At 45.2% G+C, this 16,482-nt stretch overlaps 1 protein-coding gene across 1 annotated transcript in view; it reads right to left on the bottom strand.

The window, feature by feature from the left end:
• LOC133114457 (TBC1 domain family member 10A-like) overlaps positions 1 to 16,178 on the bottom strand; it is a 32,288-nt gene extending 16,110 nt beyond the window's left edge. The window contains exons 1-6 of the mRNA XM_061223868.1: positions 15,791 to 16,178; positions 10,040 to 10,668; positions 9,095 to 9,194; positions 5,969 to 6,076; positions 2,917 to 3,023; positions 521 to 635 (exon numbers count right to left, since the gene is read on the bottom strand). Coding sequence (XP_061079852.1) covers positions 521 to 635; positions 2,917 to 3,023; positions 5,969 to 6,076; positions 9,095 to 9,194; positions 10,040 to 10,650 — 1,041 coding nt within the window. The 5' untranslated portion in view covers positions 10,651 to 10,668; positions 15,791 to 16,178. The remainder of the gene's footprint in view (positions 1 to 520; positions 636 to 2,916; positions 3,024 to 5,968; positions 6,077 to 9,094; positions 9,195 to 10,039; positions 10,669 to 15,790) is intronic.
• Between the last annotated feature and the right edge of the window lie 304 nt (positions 16,179 to 16,482).

Raw genomic sequence — 16,482 nt, 5'->3', positions numbered from 1 at the left:
GGTACGGTACTGAAAGCTGCTCTATGGGTACGGTACTGAAAGCTGCTCTATGGGTACGGTACTGAAAGCTGCTCTATGGGTACGATACTGAATGCTGCTCTATGGGTACGATACTGAATGCTGCTCTATGGGTATGATACTGAATGCTGCTCTATGGGTATGATACTGAATGCTACTCTATGGGTATGATACTGAATGCTACTCTATGGGTATGATAGTGAATGCTACTCTATGGGTACGGTACTGAAAGCTGCTCTATGGGTACGGTACTGAAAGCTGCTCTATGGGTACGATACTGAATGCTGCTCTATGGGTATGATACTGAATGCTGCTCTAGCGGTACGATACTGAATGCTGAGCTATGGGTACGATACTGAATGCTACTCTAAGGGTACGATACTGAATGCTGCTCTATGGGTATGATACTGAATGCTGCTCTAGCGGTACGATACTGAATGCTGCTCTAGCGGTACGATACTGAATGCTGCTCTAGCGGTACGATACTGAAAGCTGCGCCCACCTCCGCAGGCATGTGCATGAGGAGCACCGCTGCCACTGGGGCCTGGGCCTGACAGTAGCCCTCCTCTGGCCGGTACACCGTGTACGCCTTCAGTATCCGGAACAGGTCCTGCTGCCTGAGAGAGAGAGAGAGAGAGAACAGCATTACCATTACAAAGCCCTGAAATGCCAAGAGCTCCTCAGCTTACTGTTAGTCTGTGTTACATCACTAATGACACTAATCAGCCTCAGGACAACCAAAGCTCAGGAAATTAGTGCAAACTAAATTATATCACAATGTAAAGAAAATGATTTTAACGATTGGAACAATCAAACACAAAGTAAGTTATCTGGCCATAAAAACACAATACATTTTGGCAGATCACAAAAATACAAAACTGAGGAAAATACTGACAATGTCCAGACTCAGTGAGCAGTTTGGCCATAGAGACCAGCACAGGCAGACCAGCCTCCCTGAAGAGGAAAGGATGTACTCATAGTGCCAGCAAAGACAGGTGGAGACAGAGAAAAGCTTGCTATTTTCCTGCACAAATGTTTCATATTTGCTTTAGCAATATTTACTCATGTATTTCCTGCCAACAAAACAATAAAGCTCACTGGATTAAACTGAGAGAGAAAGTCAGTAAGACGGACACAGTGAGAGAATGAGAGAGAATGAGTGAGAACAGGGAACAGGGAACAGGGAACAGGGAACAGGTATGTGTGAAAGTATGTGTGTGAGAGAAAGAAAGAGAGACAGGGAACAGGTATGTGTGAATGTATGTGTGTGAGAGAATGAAAGAGAGACAGGGAACAGGTATGTGTGAATATACTGTTGACACAAAGCAATCACAAAGGCAGTGTGGGTTTAGTAAAGTATACTATTGATACTATTGACACACAGCAGGCTTTATGGGGACAGTGTGGGGTTAGTATGGTATACTATTGACACAAAGCAGCCTTGTGCGGACAGTGTGGGGTGAGTAGGGTGTACTATTGACACAAAGCAGGCTTGTGCAGACAGTGTGGGGTTAGTAGGGTATACTATTGACACAAAGCAGGCTTGTGCGGACAGTGTGGGGTTAGTAGGGTATACTGTGGAGACAAAGCAGGCTTGTGCGGACAGTGTGGGATTAGTAGGGTATACTATTGAGACAAAGGAGGCTTGTGTGGACAGTGTGGGATTAGTAGGGTATATTATTGGCACAAAGCAGGCTTGTGCGGACAGTGTGGGATTAGTAGGGTATACTATTGGCACCAAGCAGGATTGTGCGGACAGTGTGGGATTAGTAGGGTACACTATTGGCACAAAGCAGGATTGTGCGGACAGTGTGGGATCAGTAGGGTATACTATTGGCACAAAGCAGGATTGTGCGGACAGTGTGGGTTTAGCAGGGTATATTATTGGTACAAAGCAGGCTTGTGCGGTCAGTGTGGGATTAGTAGGGTACACTATTGAGACAAAGCAGGTTTGTGCGGACAGTGTGGGGTTAGTAGGGTATATTATTGGCACAAAGCAGGCTTGTGCGGACAGTGTGGGGTTAGTAGGGTATACTATTGAGACAAAGCAGGCTTGTGCAGACAGTGTGGGGTTAGTAGGGTATACTATTGAGACAAAGCAGGATTGCGGAGACAGTGTGGGGTTAGTAGGGTATATTCTTGGCACAAAGCAGGCTTGTGCGGACAGTGTGGGATTAGTAGGGTATACTATTGGCACCAAGCAGGATTGTGCGGACAGTGTGGGATTAGTAGGGTACACTATTGGCACAAAGCAGGATTGTGCGGACAGTGTGGGATCAGTAGGGTATACTATTGGCACAAAGCAGCATTGTGCGGACAGTGTGGGTTTAGCAGGGTATATTATTGGCACAAAGCAGGCTTGTGCGGACAGTGTGGGATTAGTAGGGTACACTATTGAGACAAAGCAGGCTTGTGCGGACAGTGTGGGGTTAGTAGGGTATATTATTGGCACAAAGCAGGATTGTGCGGACAGTGTGGGGTTGGCAGGGTATATTATTGGCACAAAGCAGGCTTGTGCGGACAGTGGGGGGTTAGTAGGGTATACTATTGAGACAAAGCAGGCTTGTGCGGACAGTGTGGGGTTAGTAGGGTATACTATTGAGACAAAGCGGGCTTCTGCGGACAGTGTGGGGTTAGTAGGGTATACTATTGAGACAAAGCAGGATTGCGGAGACAGTGTGGGGTTAGTAGGGTATATAATTGGCACAAAGCAGGCTTGTGCGGACAGTGTGGGGTGAGTAGGGTATATTATTGGCAAAAAGCAGGATTGTGCGGACAGTGTGGGGTTAGTAGGGTATATTATTGGCAAAAAGCAGGATTGTGTGGACAGTGTGGGGTTAGTAGGGTATATTATTGGCACAAAGCAGGATTGTGGGGAGTGTGGGTCTAGTTCATTACCCATGCCCACCGCGAGCAGCAAACATCTCATGGAAGGGGAACTGTCTGTGCAAGTCCTTCTCAATGATGTCCAGCCACTTAGGGTCTCCCGGCTCTCTCTCCAGCTCCTACACACACACACACATACAGAGATATAGAAATATAGAAGCTTTAACATCTACAACATAGGTTTGCTCATTTTTACATTATACATTTAACCTACACCAATGCTTTGCACTGTGGCTATTAACAAGTTTTAACTAATGAGCAGCACTGTGACCCAGTGAAAGAATTAATCACAGGCTGTGTGTCTGTACACGCATTACACGCACCTGTCCTCATGCAGTAGATGTATAAACGTAGCATAAATACCGTGGCTTCAGAAAGTATTACATTACATTACATTACATTATTGCCATTTGGCAGACACTCTTATCCCGAGCGACATACAGTTGATTTGACTAAGCAGGAGACAATCCTCCCCGGAGCAATGCAGGGTTAAGGGCCTTGCTCAAGGGCCCAACGGCTGTGTGGATCTTATTGTGGCTACACCGGGTAGAATGTTTTTGCTAATTTATCAAAAAACAAGAACTGAAATCACTAATTTGCATAAGTATTCAAACCCATTGCTGTGGCACTCCATTAGTGGTCACGTACATCCTGCTTACTTTAATTGTCCTTGAAATGTGCCTAGAGCTTGAGTCCAATGGTGGTAAATTGAATTGATTGGACATAGTTTAGAAAGCCACACACTTGTGTGTATAAGGTCCCACAATTCACAACCATTTCTAAAGCACTGAATGGTTCCCAGGAGCACAGTGGCCTCAATGATCGTGAAATGGAAGAAGTTTGGACCACCAGGACTGTTCCTTGAATTGGCTGTCTGGCCAAGAAGGGCCTGGTCAGAGAAGAGACCTAGAAGAGTCTAAAAGAGCTTTGGAAGTCCTCTGCAGAGATGGCAGAACTTGCCAGAAAAACAACCATTTCAGCAGCAATCTATTAGTCAGGCCTTTATGGTTGAGTGGCTAGACGGAAGCCACTCTTGAGTAATAGGCACATGACAGCCCACTCGGAGTTTGCCAAACGGCATTTAAAGGACGCTGTGACCATGAGGAAATAGATTCTCTGGTCTGAGATAAAAATGTGACTCTTTGGGCACTGCTCATCACCTGGCTAATGCCATCCCTATGGTGAAGCTTGGCGGATTAATGCAGCCAAATACAGAGAGGTCCTTGCCCTGTATGCAACCTAAGACTGGGGCGATGGTTCACCTTTCAGAAAGACAATGACCCGAAGCATACAGCAAAGTCTCTGACTGTCCTTCAGTGGCCCAGCCACAGCTCAGATTTAAACCCCATAGAACATAGTCCCCTCCAAAAGTATTGGAACATAAAGGCCAATACCTTTGCTTTTGCAATACATTGAATACATTTAGGAGAAAAAAATTCAGAATTTCCAGCTTTTATTTCCTGGTATTTACACCCAGATGTGTTCAACTACTTCGAACATAGTATGGTACCAGACCACCCAGATCCCTTCTTTCTCCACACTTTGGTCTTTCCATCACTTTGCTAGAGGTTCACCTTGGTCTCATCAGTCAATAAAACATTGTTCCAGAACGTTTGTGGCTCATCTCTGTACTGTAATCTTACTACTGATGAGTGGTTTGCATCTTGTGCTATAGCCTCTATATTGCTGCTCTGTTTGTATGGATGATTGAGATACCTTCACCCCTGCCATGTGGAGATTGTTTGCGATGACACTTCATGTTTTGGGGTTTTTCTTCACAGCTCTCACAATGTTTCTGTCATCAACTGCTGTTGTTGTTTTCCTTGGTCGACCTGTTCGATGTCTGTTGTTCTTTCTTTTTCAGGACATTCCAAGTTGTACAAGCTATCTCCAATGATTACCCCTCTTTTCTAAGCTTCAAAATGGCTTGCATTTCTCCCAAATACAGCTCTCCGGTCTTCATGTTAGTATCTTTTCTAAGACAAATACAGTCACAAGCAAAACCCAAGGTTAAAACCAAGAGTAGACATTCAGAACTATTTATTGTTTAACCAATTAATCCAACAGGATACACACGGGCAAGAAGAAACACCTGTCAGACACATGTTCCAATACTTTTGCTCACCTATAAATAGGGTGGTCTGATACAAAAGGTGATACGTTCAAAGTTGTTTAACAAATCTAGATTTTTGTAATTTTGGAGGGGACTGTTTGTGGAGAGACCTGAAGATGGCAGTTCAGAGGCTTCCCATCCAATCTGACGAAGCTTGAAAGGATGTGCCAGGAATAATGGGATAAACTGGCCAAACCCAGGTCAACAGTATGCCATGCTGTTACCATACACCATGTTATAGTGATCCATGTTGTTACAGTAAGCCAAGTTACAGTATGCCAAGTATTGTTACAATACCCTATGTTAGAGTACGCCATGCTGTTACAGTACGCTGTTACAGTACACCATTTTGTAACGGTTCATCATGTTGCAGTATGTGATGCTCTTACAGTACTCCATGTTAATGTACGCCATGCTGTTACAGGATTCCATGTTGTTACAGTATGTTATAACACACCATGTTACAGTATTCCACGTTGTTACAGTATGCATGCTACAGCATTCCATGTTGTTACAGTACTCCATGTTGTTACTGTATGCCATGTCCTTACAGTACGCCATGTTAATGTACGCCATGCTGTTACAGGATTCCATGTTGTTGCAGTATGCCATGTTATAACACACCATGTTGTTACAGTACTCCATGTTGTTACAGTATGCCATGTTACATTACATCATGTTGTTACAGCATGCGGTGTTACAGTATGCCATGTTGTTACAGTATGCCTTGTTGTTACATTATGCCATGTTGTTACAGTATGCCATGTTATTACATTACACCATGTTGTTACAGTATGCCATGTTGTTACAGTATGCCACGTTGTTACAGCATTCCATGTTGTTACATTATGCCATGTTGTTACATTACGCCATGTTGTTACAGTATGCCACGTTGTTACAGTATGCCATGTTTTTACATTACGCCATGTTGTTACAGTATTGTTACATTACCTCGAACTTGCCGGGGTTGGACTCCAGCAGCTCTGCACTGTTGGAGAGCAGCTGCCAGGCCCTGGCTCTGAGAGAGGAAGGGATGCCTTTCCTACAGCGCAATTTCACCTGGAACACACACACACACACTGACTATACAGTACACACACTGAATACACAGTTTCTGGACGCTCAAATCAAGCTGATCGGGAGAGAGACAAGACATTTATTTGTTTGCCAAAGATTATTACCCATCACAGATAAGAAAATTGAAGGTCGTCAACAGAAAGAAGAGCAAGGTGGATTGGCAAGAAAAACCAGGAAAAAGGGAATATATATGTTTGTTCGGATCACTTTCTCACTTACATTTAATACGTTCTATCACAGAACTCATCACATTCAAGCTAACCAGTGAGCTGAAAAATCCCAGTTTTACGAAGTGTAAAGTCCAAACTAGCGAGCTACGCGCTAATAAATGTTGTGGCACCATGATTACTAATACACTCAGTGCGCACTTTATTAGGTATTTATTAGGTGTGTGTATTTTTTAGATTTCAACTGCTGTAGCCTATCCACTTAAAATTATGATGAGTTGCCTGTTCAGAGATGCTCTTCTGCACACCACTGTTGCAATGTGTGCTTATTTGCGTTACTGTCACCTCCCTGTCAGCTTTGACAGCTTGGCCATTCTCCTCAGACATCTCTCATTAACAAGGCATTTCTGTCTGCAGAACTTCTGCTGACTGGATTTTTTTTGTTTTTTTGCACTGCTCTTTGCCAACTGGTGTGCATAGAAATCCCAGGAGATCAGCAGTTTCTGAGATATTCAAACCACCCGATGGTTGATGTGAACATTAACTGAAGCTCCAAACCTGTATCTACATGATTGCATGCATTGCACTGCTGCCACACAATTGGCTGATTAGATTATTACACGTACTTATTCATGTTAAGTAAAAATGTTCCTAATAAAGTGCTCGGTGAGTGTATATCCTAGCTAACTGGTTATTTATGTCCAAACTCTTAAAGTCATTAAGAAGACGAGTGGATAATCAGCGATAAAAATGCTGATGGTTACCATCTTCCACTTGGCATCATAGCTAGTTTGCTAGCTAGATCGCTACTGAAATATAATATCCATAAATGAAACCTCTACTTGATTATCGAGTTGCAAAGTGCCATGGTGTTACCGAAAAATTATGCTGTGTGCAGAAAATATGTTTTACTATTAGTGACTGTGTGATTACACTGTTAGCTAGTTACATTGTGAGCTTATTTCCATGTGTCACAGCTTTTATGTTACTAATGCATAAATCAAAAGTATTAGTAGGATTTAAAGTTATAGCTACATTTGAACTGTACAGCTAGTGCAGCCCAGTCCTACAGAGGGCACCTAGAGGTGCAGCAGCAGTGAAGTTCTCCCTCTTAGATCTTTGTTTTCTTCTGTTACATCCACCCTTCATACGAAAACTGATATTGACTGGGCACCATCATAATATTTAATGGATGCCTTGTCATCTTCGCCGAGTTTAACCCCTGTGTTTAACCCCTGTGTTTTACTGACATGGGTTGCTATGGCAGCTTGACCTCCAACATTCGTCAAGGAAATTGTCACGTGATGAAGGTAAATCAGACACTGGCTGCCCCCGATACAATATCGATTTAGCTCATTGCAATAACCGAAATCAGGTATGATGAATCATGTATGATGAAGACTATTCGTTTTATATCACCTAGTTGCATAAACACACAGACTCTGATCTTTGAATCAAGGCAGTAGGCAATGTTATGTTAGCCTGTTAGCAATGTTACTTGGCTATCAGTATGATCATCGGTCTAAATTCATATGCGGGCTATCAACGACACAATATCCACTTGGACTCGGCGTTGCAGTTCAATTGATAAGAGATGACAGTGAAAGTGGGAAGAGTTGGAGCCGCCGCCAGACTGTTGACTGTTTAAGGCTTCTTCCATGAACAAGCAGACCAGGCCAGCTCCCTCCCTTGCCCCGCGGGAAACACTGTCCTATCTAATAAAATCTAAATAAGAGAAAATGCGTAAAATCCTCTAAAATATTTAAGCGATTCAAGAACACATCTGCTTGTACGAGTGGCTCTTGCATGTGGCCCATCGACCTCTGGCTTTGTAGCCAAATGATCATTGGGAGAAAAGTGTAAAATTCTGGACTGGCTAAACGGATTAAAATCCAATAGAGCATTCATGTCAGTTGCTGAAGGGGAGAGTGAAGACAGAAGCCCCACAAAACAGACCAGCTGAAGGGGAGAGTGAAGACAGAAACCCCACAAAACAGACCAGCTGAAGGGGAGAGTGAAGACAGAAAACAAAACAGACCAGCTGAAGGGGAGAGTGAAGACAGAAGCCCCACAAAACAGACCAGCTGAAAGGGAGAGTGAAGACAGAAAACAAAACAGACCAGCTGAAGGGGAGAGTGAAGACAGAAGCCCCAGAAAACATACCAGCTGAAGGGGAGAGTGAAGACAGAAGCCCCACAGAACATACCAGCTGAAGGGGAGAGTGAAGACAGAAGCCCCACAGAACATACCAGCTGAAGGGGAGAGTGAAGACAGAAACCCCACAAAACAGACCAGCTGAAGGGGAAAGTGAAGACAGAAAACAAAACAGACCAGCTGAAGGGGAGAGTGAAGACAGAAAACAAAATAGACCAGCTGAAGGTGCTGCAGTGAAGGCCTGGGATAGCTGTTTTTTGCTGATGGGTCATCGACATCATGCAGTTATTGCATTTAATGGCTAGGTAATCAAATATGACTTTATTTCATCTGAAAATGAGGGGACTCAAAACAGCTGTTTCAGTAAAATGGCAAAACATATAGACATGTAAATACCACATCTCCATAGATTTCAAGCAACTTGGGGTAACTTCCATCTGAATTCAGTCAATTCAGGAAATGAATAAAAATTATATTATTTCCTAGAAAAATCCATGAGACTCATGAACTGAATTTCAATGCATTTCTGAATTAACCGAATCAAGTGTGTGAGACAGTGATGAGTGTGTATGTGTGAGTGGAGGGTGTGTGTGAGAGTGCATGTGCGTTTAGGTGTGAGTGTGTGTGTGTGTGTGTGTGTGTGTGTGTGGGGGTGCGACTGTGGGGAGACGGAGGGAACCTTCTGGAAGCGTCTGGAGACCCACTTGTCCCAGCTGCTGAACATCTCCAGCCACTTCATTTCTCTCTGTCTCGCCACGTCCACCCTGCTCTCCTTCTCACTGTCACAAAGGGTGGGGAGTTAACGACAGCACACACACACACTTTCACACAGGTACTCACACACTCTCTCACACACACACTATCACACACACTCGCACTCTCTCACACTCACTCTCACACGCACTCTCACACACACACGCACTCTCACACTCACTCTCACACGCACTCTCACACGCACTCTCACACGCACTCTCACACGCACTCTCACACGCACACGCACTCTCACACACACACGCACTCTCACACGCACTCTCACACGCACTCTCACACGCACACGCACTCTCACACACGCACTCTCACACGCACTCTCACACGCACTCTCACACGCACTCTCACACGCACTCTCACACGCACTCTCACACACACACACACTCTCACACACACACGCACTCTCACACACACACGCACTCTCACACGCACACACACTCTCACACGCACTCTCACACACACATGCACTCTCACACACACACATGCACTCACACGCACTCTCACACGCACTCTCACACACACGCACTCTCACACACGCACTCACACACGCACTCTCACACGCACACACACTCTCACACACACTCTCACACAGACACACGCACTCTCACAAGCACTCTCACACGCACTCTCACACGCACTCTCACACGCACTCTCACACACACACACACACACACACACACACACACTCTCTCTCTCTCTCTCTCTCTCTCACACACACACACACACACACACACTCACACACACTCACACACACTCACACACTCACACACTCACACACTCACACACTCACACACTCACACACTCACACACTCACACACACACACACACTCTCATACACACTCACACACACACTCACCTGCCGTCGCTGTACTGGGCCCCTCCCAGGAAGCCGTACTTGTCTGTACGCCTCAGCACGGCCCCGTTGAGTTCGGAGTCGGAGCCCAGCGAGCTGCCGTCATCCCCCAGGCCTGACAGTGACTCCAGCGTGCCCGACAGCAGGCTGGCTGACTCCAGGTAGCTGAGCGAGTCCGGGGCGCGAGACAGGGCAGGCTCACGGACCGCCGGGACGGGGAGGGCAGGGGGGCTAGGGGGCTCCAGATTCGGGGACTGTGGTGGGGTTCCTTCTCGCGGCGGCTGGGGGCCCTCTGCCGTCACTTCCTCAGTTGCCAGGGCGACACGTGGTGTGGGCAAGCAGGGGAGGGGCAGGTCTACGCTGACGTTAGGGTGCGGATCAGGCCCGGGAGGAGGGGGCCAGCGGGGGAGGGGTGTTTCAGCCAAAGGGGGTGCTCTTGACACAGGGGGACCCTTCACGGCCGGATCCCCGTACAGGGTAGACTTGGGTACCGGGGTTGGTTTTGGGGGGTCTGTGGGCTCAACAGGATGAGGAGGGGCTGTGGACAGGGGGGGGGGGGAGGCGCGGCCCCCCAGCCCGGGGGGAGAGGGCGCGAGGGCAGAGAGCTCCGTCATGGCCTCTTCTTTGGGTCACTGCAAGGGGAACAGGCAGGAGGGGAGAAAACATCTAAGAAAACACCATGGCAACACAACCACACACTTAAACAAAAATATATATTGTGTGTGAAGATATGACAACTGCATTCCCAGAAACGATACCATGTACCAAGCATTCACATCTGCGAGCAAATCTTACAGTAAAACTGATTAGGACCATGTACACACATTTAAACATTTCTCCAAACAGCCTTTTAAAACAAAAAAACAGAAATATATATAATAACATTTGATAATGCCTCAGTGAACAACCATAAGCAACACAAAATATACTCGTGTATCATATCTAAATGTTCACGCCTGACACATCAGTTCCCTCCAGTGAGCCAACACAGTGATCTTGCCCCAAGCTACAGGGCCTAGGACTGACTTTCTCTCACCCACGGCTGACGCATGTTCACACAGAGAAAGGAAACACTTTGAACATGATGCATATCCTATAGGAATGTAGTGCAATGCCATTATATGTGGATGTGGAACCTGGCTGTGACTGGGCTGGACGTAAGTGAGGTTTGGCTGGAAGCGACGGAATGCTCCAGTTGCAAGAGCAAACAAGCCCACAAAAATGTCACATCTCTCCGGGTTCACCCACCGGGAGGGAAGGTTCGGCCAAGGAAACGAAGCGGTCGGTTACAAGTGTTTAAATATTGAACAAAATTTGGTCAAATGTTAAAATCAGTGATTGTCTAAATACCAGAAAGCCGCCGTGTGACCTACCGCACAGAAAATAGGCTTAAAACCCAGATTTTCATTCGCCTTGAAAATGTCATCATTAACACCGCTTCTAAAACGCACAGTGAAACCAAATGATTATGATCAACTAGCTAGGTAGTTTGGTTAGTTACTCTAGTTAGTGTACTTTTCATGGTTATAGATCATAAATGTATTTGACGTGGGATTTAATAAGACAGAAACAACGTCAGGGAGTGATTGAGTTGGAGGTTAGTAAAGTACACATGAAGTGCTGTTCAAAACAAAAAATACAGTCAATGTAAGTGCAAATTATTTATTTTTATATTTTCTTGGGGTTAGACAAGAGGGATATCGGAAGGGGGGGAATCAGGAGGGAGGACTAAGGTACAGTTTGAAAAGGTATGTTTTTAGTCTGCGTCAAAGTATGGGGAGGGATTCTGCTGTCCTGACAGTGGTAGGCAAGTCATTCCACCACTGAGGAACCAAAACGAAAAACAGGCGTGAACGTGCAGCTCGACCGCCAGGTGCTCGTAGTGAGGGAACCATAAGGCGACTAGAGTTGGCAGACCGGAGTGGTCTAGCTGGGGAGTAGGGAGTGATTAAGGATTGGATGTAAGGTGGGGCAGTCCCCTTAGCAGCCTGAAATCCCAACACTAGGGCCTTGAAGCGGATGCGTGCAGCAGCAGGAAGCCAGTGGAGGCCAATGAGGAGTGGGGTGACATGAGCCGACCTGGGCTGACTGGTGATCAGGCGGGCTGCAGCATTCTGGACCAGCTGGAGGGGCTTGATGGCACAAGCTGGGAGACCGGCTAGGAGTTGCAGTAATCCAGGTGGGAAATGATGAGCTGGGTGGCTTTCTCCATCAGGAGATGACGGATACGGCGTATATTGTAGAGGAAGAACCTGCAGGTTCTGGCAGTGGAGGATACATGTGGAGCCAGGGTGAGGCGGTTATCAAGAGTCACCCCAAGATTCTTGGCCATATGGGAGGAGGATACTACAAAGTCCTCAACAATCACTGAGAGGTTGATTGTCGGAGAGGATTTAGCAGGGATGTAGAGAAGCTCAGTCTTGGCAAGGTTAAGCTTCAGGTGGTAGGAAGTCATCCATGCAGAGATATCAGCCAAGCAGGCAGAGATCTGTGTGGTGACCTGGGTATTGGGGGGGAAGGAAAGAAAGAGTAGGGTGTCATCGGTGTAAGAATGGTAAGAAAAGCCATGGGAAGAGATAACAGAACCTAGAGACATGGTGCATAGAGAGAAGAGGAGAGGGGGTCAGAGATTGAGCCCCTCCAAGTCACCTGGTAGGAACAACCAGAGAGGTAGGAGGAAAACCCTGTCAGTGCAGATCCTGTGACACCCATCCCAGTCAGTGATGAGAGCAGAATCTCATGGTTGACTGTATCGAAGGCAGCCGAGAGGTCGAGGAAGATGAGGACAGAAGAGAGGGATTTGGCTTTAGCAGAGTGGAGTGCCTCAGTGACCGCAAGCAGAACAAAAATCTTACTAGCACCGGTCAGATGAGAGCCACACTGAACACAATGTTACAATAGGTAGTAAAGTTAGTTACCTAAAATATATTAACTATATATATTCAGTGAGCACTTTATTAGGTATTTATTACACTTAGTGGACTTTTGCTGTTGTAGCCTATCCACTTAAAGGTTGATGCATTGTGTGTTAAGAGATGCTCTTCTGCATACCACTGTTGTAATGTGTGGTTATTTGCGTTACTGTTACCTTCTTGTCAGCTTCAACCAGTCTGGCCATTCTCCTCTGACCTCTCTCATTAACAAGGCGTTTAGCGCTTTTCACAGAAGACACTTTACAGAGTAACACGGAAGAGAATTAAACATCAGCCCAAAGCCCCAGTAGCATAAGGTAAATTACTCCCTTGGGAGAGAAAAACCCTCACACAGTGGCGAGAAAAAAAACTCCTCGAGGGGAACCCGGCTACAGGGCATGCCCATCCTCCAATGGTCTACAAGTTTACAGGCACAATAAGTAATTTCGGACTCCTAACGGCCAATAGAGGAATTGCAGCAACAAACACCCTCAAACCACAGCATGTACTGCTTTCGAAAGATGACCGTGGCAAACGCGACAGAGCCTGTTGTCTTTTTGTAGTGTTCTAGTAAGAAAATGTTCGCCGAACAGGTGACTTTACGAAATGTTGACTAATGTGCTACACAACACTATTTACATGATTTGTCTTTTTGTTTTCACTTTAGCTAACCAACTACATTATGAGCAAGCAACTAATTTGGCTATGGAACTAGCTGGCTTTATAACTAAGATATGATAGTATAGCCTACCACAAACGATGCAACTGCAACTTAGTTTGAGACAAATAAAGGTTAAGCTAAACACGCATGATTGAACACGTAAGAATGAATGTGTATCTGCCCAAATTGCTAAATATTATGCAAGCGAAGAATACATATCTAGTTATAAAACGATACCAGTTTGTTATCGCTTGTGCTACTATGTTCGTATTGGCTCTTATTGGTGGATATTTGTAAATTCGTCGAGCTTACAATGGCTAATTTGCCGATCGTGAACTGGTATTGTTTTATATATAAAATATGTAATATTCGTTTCAGTTTCAGTGATAGCTTGTCAAGAGTGCAATTTGAGCAGCTACACGTGAACAATCAGAATAAGCCCCCACGCCATTGGCTGTGACATGAATTATTGTACAGCTGTACAATGATTTGGTACACAGTGACAGCAGGACAACTGTATAATCAGAATTTAAGGACTATAAACACAGGCAGAGGGTGAGTCAACATGTCAGTGAGTCTTTTTCAACGATAGGAAGGGATTTAAGGAAATGGTCTTGGAACAATTTTTTAACACAGATTTTACCTATCGTAACTTTAATGTATGAAACTAATAGGTAAAATAGAAAGACTAGAAGTATGTACTCTTAGCTGGGTAGGTACTTGATATAGACTATCTTCTAGTACGTTAACGTTATTGCAAAACACGAGTCATAGCTCACGCGCTGCATTCCGAATCTGCTACATCTTTATTTAAATGTTTAATGAAGGTGGGCTTGCCCTACAATTTTTAATTTACAATTATTGAGACAGAGGGTGAAAAAACTACTGCCTAATCCAATCGATCCAATCTTAACCTCAACAAGTTATCATACAACGTGTGAACTTAGTGTTGCGTTTAGTTTGGCTGGTGAGATTTTTTTTTTGTAATAGAATGTATTCACAAGCGTCTTGTTTTAAATTAAACTAATTTTACCAGTTGTACTCCTGAAATAAAAAAACGGAATTTAGCGTTAAAGATACAAGTCATACATTAAACGCAAATATTATTTCCATTTCTGTAAATAGTTCGGTTTCCTTCTCTAACTTCCCGTCATTATAAATAGATTTGTCTGAAAGCAGTGGGGAAGCAGTGTTTCTTCTCTGCCGCACGTCACTAACACACACGAACCATACTGCATTACACGCCATTTCACAAATAAACGTATCTAAAGAGACTGGAAATGTAAAACCTACGAAGGGTACTCACAAAACTCTGCATACAGCACTGTCATGTTGTCAGGTTACAAGGGATAAGACAGAATTTCTAACAATATGCGGCTCCACCCATCCCTGTGTCCCCCTGCTTTGCGTGCACTAAACCACAAAAAGACAAGTTCAAAAAGACCTCTGAGCCTATAACGTACAAAGCAACGTACATTTCTCAAGTCTAGCGCACTCCCGGAAAACCAATGCATGCGATCGAGCTATTACAACAGCAAGGACACTGCTAGCATAGTCCACCGCAACGAGCCGTGCAATAACGATACTTGACGCTGCTATGACCGCTAGCTATCAACCCCCCGCTCTCCCGTTATCCTATATTATAATACTGTCAATGGTACCTCGCAAGATGGATAGCTCGCCGGTATACATATTGCCGATTATGACTCAAATAGCTTGTTAACGGCGTAGCTACAATACTTTGATCGCACTTGTGTATTTAAGAAAATGTTTTTATACCGACAACGTTTGCTAAAAAATCGGGTTGTTAGTTAGCTAACTTAGCATTAACCTACCCAACGTTACTACAGCTAAGCAAACCTCTTTAGCCAACTTGGCTAGATAACTTTAACTATAGAAATTCAAGCTTAGTGTTCGTTACCAACAAGCTAGCTAATGTAGACTAATGTTTTCCAAGGCTGTTGTCAGCACGGTCTCCGATGTTCATATATTACTCATATCACATCTGCAGGCCTCATTCTCACTGTAAACCAACTTCCTAATTTAGCCGACGAGCTAAGCTGCACACAACTCAGCCCCACTTAGCTAGCTCGCGTGTGTGTTTTACTGGTCCACTCCCTCCCAGTAGGCCCCAATCATAATCACCGGGCTCACTTTGCTGACCCATTACATTATACTTACCCACGATTGGGGGGTATGTCCACCCGAGTGTCCAGGGGGTCTATATCCGTGCCGCCCCCTCCACAGTTCCAGTCACCGAGCCCCCTTCCGCCAGCGAATATGACAGCAGATGAGAGAACGCGAAAGGACAGCAAGAGATGTCTGCCAACCCCACCAGACACTAGCTAGCTTAGCTAGCCAGCGCTATCATGACTCTGACCGAGCATCGTTAGCTATCGAACTAGGCAGAAACTATTTCAGTCTATCACAAAATACAGGCGCGATTGTTCAATATTGGTAGATATTGTTTTCAGCGTTGTATTTAGTCACTCTGCCCTTTCCGAATCGCCCCGCTTCTCTATGTTACGATGGGATCTGTCACTTTCAGCCTCCGGCTGCATTTCCCTATCGCGGCTGCGCGCTCCGCTCCTACACTTGCCACCGGACCTTGCAGTCACTGTGCGGACGCGCTTAAAGGAACCCCAAGCGTAAAAACATTGTTTCTGCGGCGCATTAAAACGTGAGAGTAATTTATAAAGCAACACATATATTTGGGGTGTTTGTTATTTCAGGTTTTGTCAACTGAATTAATCAGAGTCATCCCCTGATATTTTCATCCTTGAGCACAGAATCGCCGGAAGGGAACCTAGTCATTCTCCACGCCAGGCAATAGGACAGAGAGTGGTGTGAAGCAATTCACTTCCCAAACTTAC

Source organism: Conger conger, chromosome 16 (genome assembly GCF_963514075.1).
Source record: "Conger conger chromosome 16, fConCon1.1, whole genome shotgun sequence".
In the NCBI taxonomy this organism is placed as follows: domain Eukaryota; kingdom Metazoa; phylum Chordata; class Actinopteri; order Anguilliformes; family Congridae; genus Conger; species Conger conger.
This window is presented reverse-complemented; position numbering and strand designations above follow the sequence as displayed.